The sequence below is a fragment of the Pelobates fuscus genome, chromosome 2 (assembly GCF_036172605.1).
Source record: "Pelobates fuscus isolate aPelFus1 chromosome 2, aPelFus1.pri, whole genome shotgun sequence".
In the NCBI taxonomy this organism is placed as follows: Eukaryota; Metazoa; Chordata; class Amphibia; order Anura; family Pelobatidae; genus Pelobates; species Pelobates fuscus.
In genome coordinates this window covers 237,115,155-237,136,943 of record NC_086318.1, presented here as the reverse complement: position 1 = coordinate 237,136,943, position 21,789 = coordinate 237,115,155, and the positions used below count along the sequence as shown (strand labels likewise).

General features: G+C 36.6%; 1 protein-coding gene across 1 annotated transcript; it reads right to left on the bottom strand.

Annotated features, from left to right (window-relative positions):
• Positions 1-259: 259 nt before the first annotated feature.
• Positions 260-20,892, bottom strand: TNFAIP3 (TNF alpha induced protein 3). Its single transcript, XM_063441204.1, has 9 exons — positions 20,690-20,892; positions 13,585-13,886; positions 6,707-6,897; positions 6,081-6,228; positions 5,756-5,926; positions 4,896-5,076; positions 2,967-3,823; positions 1,772-1,992; positions 260-695 (listed from the first exon to the last, which is right to left on the bottom strand). The coding sequence occupies exons 2-9, from the start codon at positions 13,880-13,882 to the stop codon at positions 438-440; spliced, it is 2,325 nt and encodes a 774-aa protein (XP_063297274.1). The 5' UTR covers positions 13,883-13,886; positions 20,690-20,892; the 3' UTR covers positions 260-437.
• Between the last annotated feature and the right edge of the window lie 897 nt (positions 20,893-21,789).

The following is a 21,789-nucleotide window of genomic DNA, read 5'->3' as shown; positions in this document are numbered from 1 at the left end:
TAGCGATATGAAGCTACCATGATATGAAGCTACTATGTTTTACAGAGTTTAAATTTATAAGTTCTTCTACCATATTGACAGTAAAATTGCATATTTTCCTTAATTTATCTGTCACTCCAGTCCTATTTTCATTAATTTATTAATTACTCAAACTAGGATAGTCATACAACTGTACTTATGCATGGAAGACAATTTTATCTTTGCTAATAAATATAAATAGAAGCACATGACAATTGTATATACATTTATATATTTACATACTTATATAACCACATTAATTACACAAAACACTGTATAGATACATTTAAAAGCAATCAAAATTAACAAATAACCGTTAATAGACATTGTCATATATTATAGCAGGGAAAATCCTAAAAGTGTTTTGAAGATAGCACCAATTCTAGAAATATATAGTACACAAAGTCCTTTTGTTTGCACTAGCCGTATAATTGTTTAAACTTGTAGCACTCATTGCAATAGCCACTGCACTTGTTGTTTCCATAGTGGTCACAGCCTGGAGCGTGGCATCGCTGTTTTGTAATGTCTTCTCCTGATGGCTGTTTGTGACCATTTCTATGCTTACACTGTTCACAGACATCTTCACTTCGGCAGACTACTGCATTGCTGCAGAGACTTCGGGCACAAATTTTCATCTGGGAGTTTGTATGCTTTGAAATCCTAGTTTGTCCCATCCTCTAAAAACAAAAATCATACAATATTTACTTCAGTATGTCTTTGTTTTACTGTACAGCATTGCTGACAAACAATAATGTAGATCATAAAAATTATTCATTCAATTACCATTGGGCTTTCTTTATAAGCATAATGTAACTAAACCAAAGATGGAGGCACCATTTTTGCAGTATAAACAGGAGTGGATTTCTAAAGCTAGTTGATTTTATTTTTCATAAATCAAAAACATTTTTTTGTTAAACTAACTACAATATTAAAAAAAATAGGAAGCAACAGTTTATCTTTAAAAAGTTAAAAGTACATGCACCATAAGCACCTTTCACTACTGTAATGGGCATAAAGCTAGAAGAACCAGGAGCCCACGTTTATTTCCAAGCATGGGTTATAATAGCAGTAATCTGTTAAAAATAAATAAATAACCGCAGCTAAGACAGCCAGGCAGGCAACCCAGAACAGTTCGCTTGGGGTTGCCGGTGTTCATTTTGTCTTTAATGTTTCTCTCTATGGGGTGCATTCTCTTCCCAGCAAGGAGATCTGGACATTAAACTGCAGCTTTTTCGAAAGTAATACACAGCCTGGTTCACTAAGCCATATAATATGGCCACTGTCAGCTGATCGAGCATTTCCAATCATCCTATGTGATAACTAGAACTGCTTATTGAGGATAAATGAATCATCCCATTATAACCTACTGTGCAGAGTATTAAGGGAGAAATACTGTTTCCACAAACCAGAATAAGATGCTCTTCACTGACGAAGCAGTGCATTGAAAAACCTCTTTAACCCCTTAAGGACCAAACTTCTGGAATAAAAGGGAATCATGACATGTCACACATGGCATGTGTCCTTAAGGGGTTAAAAAAGGGTAAGTAAATTCTATTTGGTCCATTTTGGTACAGTCCAGCAATCTGTGCCGGATTCGAGTTCATTAAAGTCACTGTAACATTTGTGAATTATTCTCATTTATTTCAAGCAATGAAATACAGTAAAAAACAAAAAAAAAAAAACAAAACATAATAATGCAACAAAAAAATTATAATAATATACTTGTGTAAGAATATTTCATATTTTTTCTCACCTCTGTTTGCCTTAGCATACGGTCATCAGCATGCCTGGCCTCTTGATAACGCTGATTCTGCGCCTCAATGAAACACTTCTGGCAGTAACCCTCAAACAGTGTACTCCCAAGTGTGCTGCACTCTTGTCCTAAGCAATGAGACATGTTTTTGAAAGCAGCAGCACTGACATTATTTTGACCAGAGACTGAGGGAGGTTTAGGGGATCGTCTTGAATGAACTCCTGAGATTATGGAAAACACAAAACAGAAATGCATAAATTAAATGCAAGTATTTCGACCACTACAAAATTCGAAAATCTCTCCCTTAAACATATTATGAATACATCATATATATTGTGCTGTGGATAATGTTTGTGTTTTATAACTGAACTACTAGTAATCCACATTATAGCCCATTGTTGATGAAAAGCATCCTTGTGAATATGAGGTATTTGTATCTGTATTGAACATATTACATGCACAGATATGTACAACTGTATTAAAGGGACACTAGAGTCACCAGGACAACTACAGCTTATTGTGTTTGTTCTAGTGAGTAGAATCATTAACTTCATTCTTTTTTTCAGAGAAAATGCAGTGTTTACATTATAGCCTAGTGATAACTTCACTGGCCACTCCTTAGATGGCTGCTAGAGGTTCTTCCTGAGGCAGTGCTGCACAGTGTGACTGCCATTCAGTGTCTCCACCCTCTGCATGGAGACACTGAACTTTCCTCATCGAGATGGATTGATTTAATGCATCTCTATCAGGAGATGTGGATTGGCCAGGGCTGTGTTTGACATGTGCTGACTCTGCCCCTGATCTGCCTCCTTGACAGTCTCAGCCAATCCTATTTGAAAGCATTGTGATTGGTTCAGATAATCACTTCTGATGTCAGCCAAGCAGGCAGATCAGGGGCAGAGGCTGCAGACTTGAATACAAGCAAGATTTGACTATATTTAGGGAGGCAAGGAAGGGGGAGGGGGGCAAGATGGAGGTTTTAACACAATAGGGTCAGGAATACATGTTTGTGTTCCTGACACTATAGTGTTCCTTAAACTATAAATGTAAAACAAATGGACATTGGGATGTCAACAAAATTATACATAACAAGACAAATAGAAGAAGAAAAAGGGTATTTTGTTCACATACAATCAATCAGCAAAGCACATATACAAAAATATGGGTTTGTGCACATAGAACACAAACAACATACCATTATTGGCTTGAAATTCAAAGAAACATATCGTGCAGAATCCTTCATTCTGAAGCGTTCCAAAAAATGGACAACCAGATTTTTTACACTTTTGATTAACTGTTCTTTCTTCTACAGTAAAAGGCACTATTGACTGTATAACTGCAGGTGGCTCTCGGAGTTCTGGGTTGCTGGTTGATAAACTAGCAGGTTCAGAGATTGACCTCTGATGGCCAGCTGGTGGGAAGCTTGAGCTGGTAGAATGTTCTGTAGTCCTTTTAAAGCAAGAGCTGCAGATACCATTAAAAGTTCGTGTAGTATTCTTTAAACAGACATTACAATTTATAATGTTGCTATTTCTTGTCCTTTCAATACAGTTGAGATGGGGGTTTTGTTTGGAATTATGACAGCGATCACATAATCCATTGAGCCCCACATTTAATGTAAAAGGACAGTCAGGAGTTTTACATTTCATTGCATTAGTTTCACTAAAGAGAAAAAGGCTAGGAGCAGTTGCAAAAGCAGAAAGTGGCCGCACATCTGTATCTCCTGCCATTTGTCTTGAGAGATTATAATATTCTTCTCCAGCTGTAACAGATTCAGTCTTTTCTTTGTTAGATTTACCACTTGTCTTGTTTTCGGAACACTCGTGGCAGTAGGGTTTGGTGCTCACAGACATGTAAAAAGGACAATTTGGAGTCTTACATTTCACTTCTAAAATTGACAGATGATTTAAAGAAATCTCAAATTTGCTCTTGGCACCAGTTCCGTTGCTGTTTTGCCCTGAAGTCTCCTGCCACCTCTTGTACTCGTGTTGTGCCAGCTTTAAGTAATCTTCCACTAAATTTATATCATTAGGTAAATTGCCTTCATCCAACCTATAAACAAGACAGTTTTGACTTTTTATAGCATTTGTAGATACATCTATTCTTTTGGACATTCACATACATGTACAAATACATATTTCTATACACACAAATATACACCAGTTCAGTCTGAAATTGGTGCCCACAGACTGCACCATCCATTATTACTCAATTAGAAATTAGAATAATTGCAGGTGACAGGATTCTAAAACATGATCTGCTAGATTCTAATACTCTATAAGTATACTTTGTTATCATACTATTCTAATATTCTGTTAGAGTGTCAATGTCACTTCATTATTATTATTAATTTATTTTTTTTGCAAAGATACCTAGTGACATATTTGATATATTTACATATTACTATATTAACATATACAATATTAAAATAATTGTAATGCATCATATGGATAACTCAAGTGTTATCTTGTGAAAAGTCGCCATGGGAACAGTAATTCTCAGAAATCATGCTTATGCTTACAAAGACTTCAACTCTTAGACCAAAACCAGTGCCATACTGATGAGACCCAAAGGTTCAAAACTGCTAAGGTCCACTCCTAAGGGTGCCCACAGAAATACAGAATAAAGTCTGAAACACAATGCCTGTCTGGGCTAATTTGCATGCAAAACTGGGAATTCTGGGAGAATTGTGAAAACATTATTTGTCAGAAATACTGTGCCCAAGGTGGCTTTTCCCGATGTCACACTTGAGATTTAGAGGAGAAATGAGGAACTAAAAAAAGAGCTTCACTTCTGTCAGCAAAAAATAATAAATAAAAATTTAAAACGAAAATACCCCACAAGCGAAAGTGAGACTAATAGGGTTATTCACTAAATTATGAATTGTTGGTACTTCTAAGTGAATTTACAATTTTAGGCCAAAATAGCCAAACTTTATACATTCTCCATGTCAACTTTGTTTCCTGTTTGGGCACTTTTGCATAAAATTTGCAATAACTCACACTGTGAATAAAGACTGGTTAAGACCTTATTTAGGCAAGAAGACGTTCCAAATATATTCTTATTAAGCAATGTAAAACATGCTAGATAGGAATGTTTAAGTAGTCATATCAGTGTCACTGACCAGGCAGCATTTATTAAATGATTCGTTCCAAGCTCCGAGCATTGTACGGGAATTTCCAACATCAATAAATACTCTTTAAGCAGCTTCTCTTTCAGTTTCTCCTCACGCTCTGTCAAAAAATGCACGTTCATGTCTGCAAATTTCCGTCCTTCATAAAAGACCAAGGGGACAGCTCGTATCTCTGTTAGGTAAACCAGATTTATTATGAATATTTTGACATGAGCACTTTAAGCCTGTGATCAAAAAACATTCCAACAGCATAATGTATTAACAATTACGGCCTAACAGCATCAACACCAATATTTTATTTATAAAATATTTTACCAGGAAAGATACATTGAGATTTCTCTTGCTTTCAAGTATGTCCTGAGTAATATATATCCTTAGCAAAAAAAACAGCGAGAGAGAAATAGCTCTCTATATGATATATAGATAGATAGATACAGACATGCACACAAAAATATTGAGTATAGATAATATAACGGTAAAGGAAATTGGATCTGGTAAGGACATCATGACTTGTGAACTGCTATAGGATATATGCTGAGAATTACTAATTTACCTACGCTTTATATACAGAACTAGGATCTATGCATATTGTATAATAAAAAAATTAAAAAATAAATTAAAAACAACATTCTGCTGGCATTTCATTTAGCTGGTTCTGTGTCAGTAGTAGTGAATTGAAAACCAAATTGGTAAAATGTAGGTCATAGCAGCCACGCTTTCATTACAAGTGATTTAGAATAGATTTAATTAAGAAACCAGATGCAAGACCTTACAGATTTCTTAGGACCTTTAAAATATATACAACTGCGGAACACTCTATAAAATTAAAGAAAAGACAAATATATACATACCAGGTCCACTGTCTTTCATAGTTACAAGAGGTGCAAAGTGTTGGCAGTCATATCCAAGAATGATGGGGTGCTTATAGCATTCCTGTACAGGCCAATGAAGAGGTAAATAAATCCCACCCACACTTAGAGGGGAAAAACTGGAGCCAGAGTCCAAGGTTCTCATAACCTTATCTATTCAGGAAGATAATCCGACACAATTTCAATCATTTTCTGTTTTAGCACCACTTGTAATTCTAAGCACTGATAATTACAGTCTGCAAATATTTCATATGCCACTCAGCTAGGTAAAGCTCACATATTCATAAGGACTGTGAAATATATTCACCTGCAAGAACGATAATAGGCCTCCGGAGGATGTTAACTAGGACAAATATGTGTATTTCCTCAAGGCAGTTATATTGGAGCCCACCTCGGCCCTCAGATGTTTCAGCTGATGCCATTTGGACAAGATGTTCCCATTCTTCATCCCAATTCTATAAATTAAAACCAAAGTCAATGCCGATTTGCTTTTATTGAAGACCCATTAAAACTACCTTAATTTGGTAATAAAATGAAATCTCAATACTTACACACATAAGAGAATCATACTGATAGCAAAGTGAGGATTATACATTAATCCTCTATATACATTATTTTATTGTGTAAAGTGAGAAACTTGTATAACCTTGCCTCTGAATGATATTCACAAGCAATGTGTTGGTCACAATCCCACAGCAAGTTAAGGTGCAACTCTACCATAGCATTAGTCATAATTTTAGGACAGAACAGTTCTTAACAAAACAAACAAGAAAAAACACACACAAAAAAAAAAAAACACACAACCTGTTCAATACAGTTTTTCTTGGCATTAATATTACCAACATAATTATGTATAAATCTCTCTATATTACTATTGTCTTTTTGGTTTATTTGTACACGGAAAAAATATTTAATAAAATATAAATGTATTACCTTCGTATTGTAACGCAGTCCTGTTTGTACAAACTCTATGGACTTTATGCATTCTAATTGCCAACGATACTTGAAGTTTCGAGTATCTGTAGTCCTCAGGACATCATACAAGGTTTTTCTCAGCAGAAGGTCCATGTCCTGAACACCCCACATATACATAGAAGTGGCATGCATTAGACAGTTCCCATCACCTGGAAGACAGCAAGAGAAAAAAAATAAAATTAAAATGCATACTTGCCGGCATCACCAAAACCAGCCAGTCCTCACCCTTCCACATTCACCCTCTCACCGCTCAACTGAGTCTGCGAACTAGGTAAAAATGTCAAGCTTCGCTTCTCAGAAAATACAGTGTTTACATGAGAAAAGCTGCAGGGAGCTATAGTTCTCACCTGAACAACCTCATTAAGCTGAAGTTGGTCAGGTGGCTATAGTGTCCCTTTAAGGCACTGAATTATTGTAGAGCCCTAATTTCCATAAATTTTGGTTATGGAGGATTATGTTTTTGTATTTCGTTAATATATAAAGAGAACAGTTTATTCCAGCACTACACTGGATTGAGCACGGTTTGTTTTAATTCCAACAAAACCAATAACAAAAGTTTAACCCCTTAAGGACACAGGACATGTGTGACATGTCATGATTCCCTTTTATTCCAGAAGCTTGGTCCTTAAGGGGTTAAAGTACACACAGTTTCTGTTCAGTCATTGCATTTAAATATGTGTAGCTGCTTGTTTTGTTTTCTTCTGTTAACGGTAAACTATGAATGATTTAGCAAGTAGTGTATTAATTTGAGTAATGGAAATGTGACTGTAGTAATTTTTATTCTTAATCCTGTGACTATGACTGATACACTGCTGGTCTCACCTGACTAAATTATAGGTTTGTGTCATCACTCAGTGTTATTTTTAGTGTGTGGATTTCCTGAGGAGTTTACAGCCTCCTCCTGGTTCTATCAAGCTGTATAACATTTCAAACATTAGAATTTTATGAAAAATGATGTAAAATAGGTTTGTTAACGCTTTGGTTATTACTATGTTTGGCTGCTTATATCTTCTTGCATATAGGAAATTATTTTTGTATGCTGCTTTATTGTTATTTTCACACACACACACACACACACACACACAGACACGAGAGAAAATATTGTGCATTTAAACAGACTTGCCAATGAGCAACGAGATATAAAATTGGTTTCTGTGTAGTGAATGCCCAGTTGCTGTAGCCAAATTGTTTTTTAAAAAAATGCAGGTGTTTTGTCAGGATAAAATGTATCTTGTCTAGATTTGGTTTCACTTGTGACAGTGCATATTTATTAAGTCTTATTGATGACGTGAACCCACGATTAATTAATGCTTTATTAATAGTTAATACATTAAAAATGCAACAACTACCCAGCTCAGCACCCCAGAGGGCAACAAAGAACCCCTTACATACATTATACAATGGGAAACAGATCTGCAACAGACCTTAGAGGGCGGTGAATGGCAGGACATCTGGGAGGCAGCAGCCAAGGTCTCCGTTTGCATGGTGCTCCAAGAGCAATCATACAAAAAACTCTCATGAGGTCGTACACCACCCCAATCAAACTATGCAGAATGGGTAAAACTCCCACAGATGATTGCAGGAGGGGCTGCTGTGCGAGGGGGAACTACATCCACATGTGGTGAACTTGTCCATGGGTAGAGAGCTTTTGGTCAGCAATAGAAAAACTGATTACAGACCGGTCTGTAGGGACCCTTGGACCTACCTACTGGCTAAGCCACTAGATGGACTTACAGCATGAGAAATTAGTGAACAAAATAACACTAGCTGCCAGAAGGGCATTAGCCCAACAATGGCTTGATGTCGACATCCACCCTCTCGACAAAGTTATCACTAAAATGAAAGATACCTTTCTCATGGATAAACTGACAGCACAGGTGCGTAATACCTATGCTTCTATAACAAGGTGTGGAAGCCGTGGGAGCAATACATGGAGAGGTGCAACAACACGCAAAGGGGTACGACCATGTCACTGCTTTGTACCAAAGCCCCCGCGTCCCCCCAATTACTTTTTCTTTCTCTCTACCTTTTCCTCTAAGTCCCCATCCCCTCCCTCTTTTTTCCACTATACCAATCTAATAAAAAAATCAGTTTAAGATGGAGCCAAGCACGAGATGGGCATACCAAGTTGTCTTCTCCTTACTCACCTTTGTCTACCACAGCAGGAGCCCAACTAAATAGAGTCTACATCTAAACTGTTTATTATGTTGTAATGCAATATACCCTGGCAAATGTCAACCTCTACAATTGCATCCCAATTTACAAGATGTAAACTTTACTATATACCTTTTCTATGTACATCATTCATGCAATGCTGCATTTTTAAAATTATAAAGAATTACAAAAAAATAATAAAAAATGCAACAGCTAAACAAATCATTTAGACTGTGGGCACATTTTCTTATTGCTGTATGACTGGCAGCAGGAAACAGAAATCTTGCCAGACAGTGCCATAGGTAAATAAATGAATACCACTGAGCATTCGTACATGTTCTATATTATGCATGAGTTACATCACGTGTATGCAGGCATGACACCTCGAATATTGCAATTAGGCACATTTATTTTCCCATGGAAAGCACTGACAGAATAATAATGCTGGGAGAATTTACGCTGAGATCCATTGATACTGTAAATTACAATATCAGGGAATTTCCACTGTCCTCATCAGTCCTTTTCTTTTGCAAATGGAAGCTAAAAATTCACTTAGGTTCCGCAGAACTTGTTTGTTTTGCAAAACCAGGAATACAGCCTGCATATAAAGTAAGGCAAAGTATTTTCACTTTATATTTGAATATGCATGACAAGTGTCCAGGTACTTGGTTACAAAACACTGATAGCTAAACTATTACTGAAAGTCACAGTTCATGTGATATGCAAATTATTTTAGACTACATAAACAAAAAGCAAAATAAAAAGAGTGCACTGGTAGGGCAATTTTACTTTAACTCTGAAACCCCCTTCACTAATCTTAGGTGGTGTAAACATCTTAAAGAGAAACTTTAAAAGGTATACATCATTCTTTTTAATTATTCAAGAAAAAAAAAGGGGGGGTAGTTGGTCACTATAGGTGGTACCAATTGCACCTTGGTCTTGGACCCATTGAATATCAAATAGACTAGAGTAAGCAAGAAATCCCAAAGAAAGGAATAAATATTTAATGAGAATGAAACATAGCTTTAAATACTTAGTGGGAAATAGATACAATTGGACAAAAGGAATATATACTACAGAGTATCTAATGGCTCATTTAGGCTTTATTGATCATTGCCAAAGTGACCATGGATATCAAGTATACCTTATGTTAAAAAAAAAAAAAAAAATCAGGGCTCGAGTCCTGCAGGAAAGCATGGGAACGGTGTTCCTGCACTTTTTCCACAGCAGGAACACCGTTACAGTTTGTGGTCCTGCAGGACTTGTTTGCCCGTGAGGCAAGCAAGGCATTTGCCTTGTTAGCCTCAGGGCAGGCGGGTGGCAAGGGAACGCTGATCTGTGAGCTCTCCCTACTCAGCTCCCTTGCGCGCCGCAGAGTGATTATGTCGTCATATTCCGGCTCCCTGCATCACTCTGCGGCCTGGAGTTTAACTGCCTGCCTTCCTACCCGCACAGACCGGCCAGCAGCTCCACTGGTAAAAAATCCACCCAGCTCTCCCAAATGTAGGGAGGCTGGGTGAATTTAAAAAAACTAATCTGTGAGTGTTTGGGGGAAGTGTGTGTGTGTGTGTGTGTGTGTCTGGCTGTCACCTCACAGTTCCCCCTCCCCACCTTACAATCATCCCCACCCTGTCTCCCTCCCACACTGACACCCCCTCTATACAATATAGCCATCCCCAATTACTTTCAGCCTCCACACACTGTCACCCCTTCATATATATATATATATATATATATATATATATATATATATATATATATACACACATACATACATACACACATACATACATACATACACACACACACACACACGAGCGTATAATTTTTTTTTAGGTGGGGGGAGGGGAGGTGGATCTTGGGTGAGTTCCCACATGTTTTTCCCCAGGACTTGACCCCTGAAAACAAATGGTAACCATCCAGGAGTTCAGATGAATCTCTTCAATCATCTACATTGTATAATTAACACAGACATATCTAATCTATCTTTATATAGGGGGAGAAGGTCTATTCCCTGCATAGGATTAGATAAGGCTGTGAAGTTTTGAAACAAAGGGGAGGATTCACTAAACTCCTATTACCGTTACAAGGAAAGTACCATAGGGGAGGTCAATTTAGATGATATCAAGGTAGAAAACAGCAAGAGAATAAATATTAAAAAGGTATCCACAATATCCCTCCACAATGTGAGGGATAGTTATATCCCAAGTTTAAAGGAGTGGTATAACATTAGATGAACAGGTATTGCATTAGTATAGGTAGTGAGTTGGAGGATGAGGAGATATAAGATATATTTTCACTTCAAAATAGTTACAAAGATAATAAATGTCAAGCTACATATGCTTATATTAAGCTGGAGTACTAGCAAGTCTACCAATTGACCCCAGATTAGTCCTTGATGTCAAAATAATCTCCCTTATAAACTACTCCTCTGGCTTAACCACTTCCAATCTGGCTGACCCTAATTCACTGATCACTAGAAGCTACACCTTGGTGGGTGTTAGATGCTAGTTACTGCCGCCATATTAGCCATCTACCTTCACCTTCCCACTAAAACATAATTTAGAGAAGTGCAAACCCTGACTAGTGCTTAGTGCAAAAATAAAAATAAGTGAAAAAAAAGCGTTTCGGTGCTTTTGATGGCTTCTCAAAAACGCCAATATTTTACATTGAAGGACTAAGAGGGACAGAGATAAATAAAATTAAGTGGTCTGGGTGCCTATAGTGTCCCTTTAAGCACAGATGAAGGTAAAAATAATGGTAATCTAGTTGCACTGTATGAACATACATTTCATAAGCACAACACAATGCATATGTACCCTCTTTCTGCAGGTCCAAATGCTCTCAGAGTAATCACTTTTTTTTTTTTTTAAACACAAAAGGGATTGAAAATAAAATATGCAATAAAAAAAACCTTAAAATAAAAAGGGACTCTTGAGATTAATAAGGGTTCTGCTAATGCAGTACAAACAGAAGGTAGACCTTACTAGGAAGAGACTCCCTAAATCAGAAGCCGCTTATTCGGATATATGGGTAAGGATCTTATCTTGTAGACTAATTTCCAGCACAGTTTTAATGGGGTATGTAGTTTTATTTTATCTTCAAGCCATAGTTCCACTCAAAATACAGGGGAATTACTCAATATGTTGTAGAGCAGCAGTTTGAGAACTTGGCAATGTAGGGACCACCTAAATCACCAACTGCACATACCAATAAAGCTGCACTGAAGAAGAGAGATAGCAATCTGTCCAACCAGACAACCTTGCATAAAAGGAATTTACATTTTGCCTTTGACTTTTTTGTAAGTATCCACAGTTATAAGATTATCTGGGAAGGGCGACAAGTTGAAGGATATCCTCTGCACTATAACATTTGCAATGATTCAAGTTGCTATGGTGCTTAGAATGACCCTTTAAACCTGCTTTCATGCTGCTGCTTATGGCCAGAATAGAAGTTATTACATCTTTATAGCACATTTCAATACTAGTAAACTAAGCGCAATTTAAAAATCTATGACTAAATCAAAGGACAGACCATTGCTTTATTATGTAAATGGGCAAGATTGTTATGGCTGGACACTGTGCATGCATCAAACTGTGTTTAATTGCAATCCCTATGCAATGAAAATGTGCTTTCTGTGGATGATGGGATAGTAGTCAAACATTGTCCATCTTTAATGGGTTATGCTCATCTTCACTAGCCATGGAGTTAGTCTAGATGTAGGTAAGAACACTGCCCAACTTAATGTACATTCAATGAATTCTTTACTTGTTTTATCGTTCCCCTTTTTATTTATTTTAACTCAATGGAGGTTGGCAAATGCAGAACAAATGCACTGTCTATTTATAAAATAAACAGGTAAAATTTCCCTTGTAAAGTTTAGAACAATGATGAGATTTGTTTTATCGCCACATTTCATTCTTACAGAGAAAAAGCAGTATGAAATTCCCTGCCTGTCACTTGGAATTTCCCAGTGTTCAGCTATGTGCTTAACGATTGGGTAACAATCATTGTAGGTTTTTTTTTTTTTTCTACTCTTTCAACACTGATACAGACTGGACTTTCCAAAGGGGAGGGGTAAGGCCTTGCTGGAATGTATATTCATAAGGAAAGTGAAATCCCTAAAACCAATTAAAGGAAGACTTTTTTTTTTTTTTTTTTTTTAAACCTTCTTGCACATGTGCAGTTTCAGTTTTTATAGTACCGATTTCTTCCTCATTTTCTACATTCTCATTCACATTATATTGTCAATCACCCTATAGGCTTTCTTGCGGTGTATTGTGCCTCATTCTTAATGTTCCTGTTCGGATTTTAAAGAGAGCATTTACTTCCCTATAATGTTAACTGCTCTAGATCAATATTTTCATTCTTAAAAATCTCTGGTAAGTCAACATGAAAGCAGTGACCGCTGAACCCCAAAAAAACAAACAAACCAAATTATACCCAATATATTGATTTAAGATTTTACACTTTGAAAGAAAAAATAATAAAATAATAATAATAATAATAATAATAATAATAATAAGGAATTACCAAGATAAGTATGCTTGCAAGGTATTTAGCAGCCTTTTTTTTTTAAATACATATTTTAATTCTTAAAAAAAAAAAAAAAAAAAAAAAAACAACCACCACAAATCATAAGTCAGCAGAGAAAAAAAAAAAAATCACATATTAATACTTACCATTTGTCTTTAGAGGGACAAGCCTTTTAACTTCCTTGCAGGCATTGAGTTTTTTTTGAGACTCCAGTGCGATCTGCATAGCTCTGTCTACAAGGCAGTTCTGTAGTATTTCCCGAAATTGAGAGCAAAATTGGCAAATCATAAACATTTCAATAGTGTATCGGTGCATGGTTTTAAAATGATGAATGATTCCATTGCTTGGCTTGACGATATCTTGTGGAGTTTTATCTCGGATTTTTATAGCTTTTAACATGTTACTCATGTATAGATCCTGAGGAAGACCTTGCTGGTTTGCCATCTCGCTGTAAAAATGGAAGAAAAAATAAAAGTCAGCTGTCATCTGGACAATGATTTTGTACCTGGGAGGTAGTAAAATTGAATGAAATCCCCTAAAGTTACAAAACAACCAATGCAAGTTTCCGAGATTTCATAAATGAAAGAAAAAAAATTAGTCATGCATTTCAGAAGTAATTTATGTATTTAAAGATAAGAAATAAATATACATGGGGAAGTACTGCATAATTGACACATTCATTTCTTTATTATGCCAACTTCATTCTTACAAGGAATTACACAATATTTACAGTGATAATTACAGTAAAAATGACAAGGATTACTGATTTAGGGGTGCAAAAAAATTCACTTGTGAAATTTCCAGTGATAAAAAGTAAGGTCAAACTAGATATGCTTGTAAAGTACAAAGGACTTGCAATCTAGGATTTTAATTGTATTTATTTGTTTTATTGTAAAACATAAATTAAGACACCAAGGTTAAGTTTTAGGGAGAAGGATGTATACAAAAATAGAGAGAACATTGGATGCAAAAACAACACATTGTTATTTTCTAATGAGAGAATTGTTGATAATACAAAATGATTTTCAAGCTAAAGACCTGAATACTTTAGAATGTATCCAGTTTGACTACTTAGGCCTTACATTTTAAATTGACTTTGATTTTCTGACCATTCTCACTTAAGTGAATAAACCTGACTGCGATTTGTACAATAATCTATACTAATGGAGTGCAGCAAATGGATACTGAGCAGAAATATATGGTAGCCATTTGGAGTAAAATAGTAAACAATGTCATCATTAAAATATTGAAACCCCGAACTCCAATATTTCATTTTAAGAAAAGTTTACAATTTTGTAAGATATCTCCAAGGGTTTTTGATGAATAGGGTTCAAATTGCTTTAAACCTTTGGATTACATCTCTGAAGCGCAGTTTAATTAGCTAAAACAGAGCTAATTACGGTGAAAATATTATGACTGCAATTTTTAAGCAAGCAGCTAGGCTACAAGGACATACTGCTTGTGCAGCCATTACTTTATTTTATATTTTCTGCATTTTTGAGGAAGAAGGAAGGTGAGGAGGTGAACCCTCTGTGTAAAAAAAAAAAAAAAAAAAAAAAAAAAAAAAAAAAAAAGAGGCTGTGGAATTGGAAAACTGATCAAATGTAAAATATACAAGTAAAACTTGGCTACAATGCTTAGTTAATTCCTGTTTTCTGTGAATGAACATACAGTGTAACTATCTTAAATATGTGGGAAATAACCTGATTTCATTATACTATCAATTTCCTAATCCCACTGGATGCGGGATAACTAGTGGACAGATTCCAACCCAAATAATTAACTGGTAGTCAGATTCCTGCCCACATCATATGTTAATTAACCCCTTAAGGACACATGACGTGTGGGACATGTCATGAGTCCCTTTTATTCCAGACGTTTGGTCCTTAAAGGGTTAAACCATGTGGTAGGGGAAGAGAACAAGTCGTGAATGTTGTTGTTTGTTACCAATATTATATAGTTATAGAGCAAGGGCTAAACAGGAATTGCCAAATGAATTTTACATTTTAGTTCAAAAAAGGCAAATTGTAGGGGGGCGGAGCTTGCGCCTGAACCAGAGTGGATGCCATTCACCTTGGCTCCGCTGCAAATCGCCTAAAAAGCCTCTTTTTAGAAGCTAACCCTGCTATACCTGCACGGGTATATCTCCGGAATACACACAGCACAGCCCCCGTAGCAACATATGTTGTTTTTCCACGCTCCCAAGACACCAAGGAAGAAAAGCAAGTCCGGGGCCTACCACGCCGCCCGAGACCTGGCCTTGGCAGCACTGCTCTGCGACTTTGCGCCGCCGGGATCATCCGATCATCCTCCTTGGGAGGATTTCTTCCTCCTTCCTTTCGCTCCACTGAGCTAACAGAAGTGGCAGGCAAGCTCTACTTGAGTGTGCCTGCCTTCTCCCATTTATATCATTGTCCTCCCAGTCACCCGTGCAGTCACATGAGCCTGTGGGTGTGCACCTCCAAAGACCTCATCTTAGACTACGGCTCAACCAAACAAGAGTAGCCAAGCATGTAATAGCAGATGAGTGCCTGGAAGGGAACATACTCAGAGGATTCTCAATGAGAAGTCTGTGATTAGGTCTTTCCTTAGAAAGAGAATGAAAGTCTCTGTTGAGGTAAAAGTGGATGGATTGCGAGGGCTGCAGACATAATTTACATGCTTATCTTAAATATTTACTCAAACCAGGATTAAGAGAAAAATTGTTGTGTAGAAAACAAACAAAATAAATACTCTGGTTGACAGTTGTTGTAGTCCAAATAAAAATGCCCCTATCAATATTTAAAAACAATCTAAAAGACAAATAATGTGTGGAGGAGATTAGCGCACGATTAAAATAACAAAACACGTGGTTAGTTTTTCACATCCTCCTACACGTTTGCCTTTCATTTTATATAGTTTACTACAAAAATATATTTAATCTTTGCAAAAAGTTAGATTAGTGATACATAAGTGAAACCACTTTAACAGAAAGAGCCATCCAGGGTATTTACCAAAGTCAAAAAGGTGAATTTTCAATTTAAAGTAAAAAAAAAAAAAAAAAAGGGTTTTTGGGTTCACACCCGGAACACGCATTTTACAGGAATGGTGCTGCCATAGAGGTCAAAATGTATGGTTTGTATTATGTAGAATATCCAATTTAAGGCCAGAGTAGCTGAACTGAAAGCATGGCTGTGTTAGAGAATAGACGATGTTTCTATTACTCCTATCCATGTGCAATGTTTGCCTTTTGGTTTTTCTGTACTGGATTATGCTGCCATTGCTGAACATTTTTATATAAAATTATAAAAAAAACAAAACAAAAAAACAAAACACCAGAGCATCTCATGAAAAAAAAAAAAAAAAGATACAAGGTATAGGCAATTTGTAAAGTGTAAATTCCAGAGAAGTCACAGTTGCCCTTTAGCACAAAACGAATCGAAAACCATAATAATATACAGTTTTACTAAAATATCATAACATCATCATCTATATCATAACTAGTTTTGTTATCATCAAGGAACTCTGAGGACAGTCATTGGATGTTCATTGTCAGAGACGAAAAAAACCAAGAAGCGCGTTTGTAGAATGTAATAGTTTTGTAACAGTGGTAGCAGGTATGTGGTTACCCAAAGGCAGCAATACTAGTTAAAATTCATAGAAATATATAACCAGGTCAGAAAAAAACATGGTTTGTGGTAGCATGAAGAGCCCAGTGTATAGTATGACTTTTTTTTTTACTTCTTCAAAGTGTATTTTTAACAAACCACAAAGCCAAGACTGCCCACTGTTTTCTATACACAATCTTACTGGCTAAAACATCATATCCACAATCTAGAAACCACAATACCCAGATTCTTAACCCATCCCTAGGTTTAACCCCTTAAGGACGTGAGACATGTCATGATTCCCTTTTATTCCAGACGTTTGGTCCTTAAGGGGTTAAGCAATTGACATCCCATTACGGTTTTTCGATATACAGTTGCAGGTAAGAGATAAAGATAAACCAGTTTGTTACAATTATAACGGAACCTATGTATCCTGAAAACAGGAGATTGCCCAAAGAACTGTGTGAATTAAATAAATATTTTATTTTTTTTAAAAGCCATTGTGTCAGTTTATCACCACTAAATGAATATATTAAACAAATACCTCAAAACTGCTTCTTCCTCCTACAAGATGAGCACCTCAGTGGATGTGCATACATCAGACAATTGCCTAATGCTGGGAACAATCAACATGCTAGGTGCTGTGGAGTGCTGTGCAGTATCTATAAATTGTCTAGCTTCATAAACACTCATTTCCATTAGATAAGTTATGGTACAAATTTCTCCCTTCTGCAGCCTAAAGCAAAACACAGGCACACTCTAGATTTCTTTCAAACTTCTGCCAGTTCAGCCTTTGTGGAGGGCTAGAAACTCCTGCTAGCAGCCATGCTTAACACTCTTTAACTAAACCCTGCCACATAGGGCTCAGCAGAGGAGGCTGTAACTGGTGCCCAGCTAACCATTAACAAAGCAGTATGATTACTTACAATGGATGGTGCCATAGCAATACAGGCAACAGAAGTACTACAGCATGCTGTAAAGTGCTTGGAGGGGGTATTTTTTATTAATGAATAATGTGCAACCCACTGTATAGCTTCAAAATATATAGTAGTACAAAAAAACACTTTCAAACCTACATACACTACAAACTCCATTCTCTCAACATGTCTGTGTGTTGTCAATTATTTCTGCGAACCCAGCACTCATGCAGAAATGTTCTTGAGCTAACGAGGCTTACTTCTCATTTTTGGCTGTGAGGAGGCAGGGAGTGAAGCCCACTGGTCCCCACGCAAGAACTCAAACTGTTAGAAAATACCTAAGGTACTATAACCACTACATAATGGTGCTTGGAGTAGTCCTTTTTACATATTTTGGGACCCTATATGACCCTGCTCAGAGATGTCAGTTAGTTGTGGGTGGAAAGGAAGTCTTTATCGACACCCTACTTATAAAATAAAAACTAAAAATGCATTTTAGCTGGCAAGTTTTAAAGTGGTTATGGCGCTTGCACTCTTTATGTGCAGAGTTTCAATATGAAATGCACATAAAGAGATATTTTTCTTTTTTCCGTCCGAGGTGCAACACCCACTTCTGGCAGCTTCATTAGTACATCTAACCAGCCCGGACGGAACAAGAGGGCCTGGCTAATGTCATTTATATGCATATTTCATGCACAGTGTTTCTATTACTGTCTGAAAGCAATCAGCTGATGCTGTTAGCCAATGACAATGAATACCCAATGAGTTGATCAATATGGGACTGAGCCAAGTATATTCTCTAAAAGAGCAATATAAATATATTCTCGCTTTCAGCAACAACTGATTAACTAATGCTCTCAAAATGAAACGTTAGCTAAAAATATATATATTTCTGACAACAGAATTCAAACGGCTTGCAAGAGGAAACAAACATTAGTCACATCTGTCTTAAAATCCATTGTGTAATTTGCACCCTTTTCCTACTCACAGCGGGTTGCACATATTTTGAACTCCAAAGGGGTTTAAATGAATAACTTTATAGCAATTTACAAGTCATGTGGCAATAAACCGATTATATTTACATAATTGTTCACTAAAGTGTAATTTGTCAGGAATGCTATATGAATTTTAAATGAGACCAAAATAACCTAAGTGAAAATTACATTTTGGACTAAAATTTTAATTCAACACTGTAATCACTTTGAATTAACAAATTATTAAAAGCCAAATGTCAACAAATTAAAATCCAAAATAAAGGCTAAAATAGCCAAACAGTGACTATAGCTAAGATTGAGATTTTATTTCCTGACCAGCTATTTTTGATAAGTTTTGCCATTGTCAATTGTAAGGTGAAGATTGGTAGATCTAGAGTCATGTTATTAGCTTTGACCAAACACACACTTTTATATAAAATGCCTAGTAAAAGCAGAAGGAAATTGCTGTAATGGTTGGGTAATATAAGACTAACAGTATTTCGTCACTAGATGCTGACTTAGTGCTGCAATGCAAACATTGTTGTTTCTCTGGAACAGCAATGTTTAACACTGCAGGACTAATGGCAATAGAGACACAGTACCCAGACCACTTCAATGAGCTAAAATGGTCTGGGTGCCTTTACGAGGAAGAAATACAATGGTCATAAAAATATATCAGCACACTTTATTGGTTCTCTGTGTGGCAAAACAACTTTTGCAACAAAAAGATATTCATGCATTCTACAAATTGCACACTTTGGAAATTATCTGACACAAAATAAACTATGCATTATTTATGATGATTCAGTCTTTGATAAATATATTTGAAAATTCTCCACTCTGGACTCTGTGTGGTAAACCATTTTAAAGTGAAGTGGGGCATATTGGTGCTTTGCTACTATTATTGTACCATAATAATATCTCAACAGTCATAAAAAAAATCAATACAAAAAAAAAATTCTAGGAACTTGCATAATGTGGCACCGAGAGAGCCTCTGTGCTATTAAAAGGCAAGTAAAACATTAATCGTATTAATTATTGAGGGGAAGGGGCCCTTTATTTACCTAAAGACAGAGGCAATATTGTGTTAGGAATACAGGTAGAAATACTTCATAAGCAGCATCAAATAAAATATTCACCAGTGAATTCTAATGAAAAATGAACCGTACATTTTATTCTTAAACATTAATAACGTGTTTGTTGAGATATATATATATATATATATATATATATATATATATATATATATATACACATATACACATATACACACACACACACAATAACAATAGCCAAGCTGTGACTTAAGGTTGGAGACTTGTTTCAAGCAGCTATTAAAAAAAAAAAAAAAAACTTAAATCGTACAATTCATTTATCAATTGACTCCGGCTTGCTGTTTAGTGAACGAACCCCAGGAAGTACCGCCTGTGTAATCAGTACCAGTGCGCATGTGCTAGGTTAGCCCTCCAATCAACACAGGACAAGGTGTGCTGGGTGTTACTATGCTTAGAACACAGAACAACAGTAACAATTCGAATCATCACAATACATCATATCCACAATCAATGTATACAAAATAACATATAGCTATAGCGTGCGACCATTATCCTTTATGGCAAAGGCAAACTCTCCCAGCAAAGGCCTATGATATCAATAATACTACAGAACCGCCGAGTTACAGACTCAGCCAGCTGTTCGTTAACCTTTTCATCTCCAAACTACAAGTACAATCAGGAAATGGAATCCATAAGATATATTGGAATTAGAACGTACCTTTAATAGTTACTTGTTATTACAGTATCAGGTTAAGCATTACTTCCTGGCAATGGTAGATCCTGCAACAGTCAAGGGACCAGGCTCCATGCAAGTCACCTGCTGTACTGATCTCGTTTTACACCCGACCCTGGCCTGGCTGAACCTCTCAGCTTTACTTGATGTCGCACAGTAAAGATAATGTTAATGCTTTGCCTCGTTGCTCCACCTTCCGGGATTTCCCAAGTTAGGGGGATTTCCAGCCCAGCGAACACTTTCCTTTTTCGCCACTAGAGGGGGTTCTTTTAAAATCATGATAAGCAGCATTTTTACACCGTGATTTCATTGTATATGTCTATAGACATGTATTATACACACCGACTGGTGTACAGCAGGGTCATAATTTAGCAAAGTCTGCTGTGGCAAGCATTATCAGTATAACAAACTTGAAAACCTGAAGTGACTTGATCGATTCTATTTCCTCAAATCACCCTGCACCCTGTTTTTTGCTACTTCACTGGTGTCCATAAACCTTTAAGTGCAAATCCTGATACTCTGGGTTTTCCCTGGTGTTCTGTTTCTGGAAAAGTTCCTATAAAACTCATTAGGGATTAAACTCTAAAGCTCATGCCCCCAGAATGATCAAAATTCCCCATCTTAAAAAAAAGAAGAAAGAAAGCTTTCTTACATACACTTTAGCTCTTGGCGCACTGTTCTCTATTCTACCAGTCAGATCTCATTGGCTGAGATCTTGAACTTTGATGGCTAGTGCTCATATGTGGCAAATCGCCGCGTTGCTCCAATCAAATGCTGCTCTAACAGCAGTTATCTGAGATCCGAATTTGTTCTTAAAGCGATGCACCCCTACTGTTTCTATGTATTTCAATGTTTTACCCTGCAAGGATAAAACTAAAACACTTCACCAGGACATTTTTATTGGGATGAAGAGGTCTGGGCGCCTTTAGTGGTTAAATAAGTAAAGGGCAATTTGGGGTTAATCTAGTAATTTTTTAATATCAAATATGCACATCCAATCAGGGCCGGTGCAAGGATTTCTGCCGCCCTAGGCAAAGATCCATTTTGCCGCCCCCTCATGTCACTCACTCATTGACAGACACACA

Coding starts and splice junctions, on each gene's coding strand:
- TNFAIP3 (XM_063441204.1), bottom strand. CDS start 13,882: ATGGCAAACCAGCAAGGTCTTCCTCAGGATCTATACATGAGTAACATG. Junction 6,898..13,584: donor TGTCCCTCTAAAGACAAATG/GTAAGTATTAAT, acceptor GCTGTCTTCCAG/GTGATGGGAACTGTCTAATG. Junction 1,993..2,966: donor TGAATTTCAAGCCAATAATG/GTATGTTGTTTG, acceptor CCATAATCTCAG/GAGTTCATTCAAGACGATCC.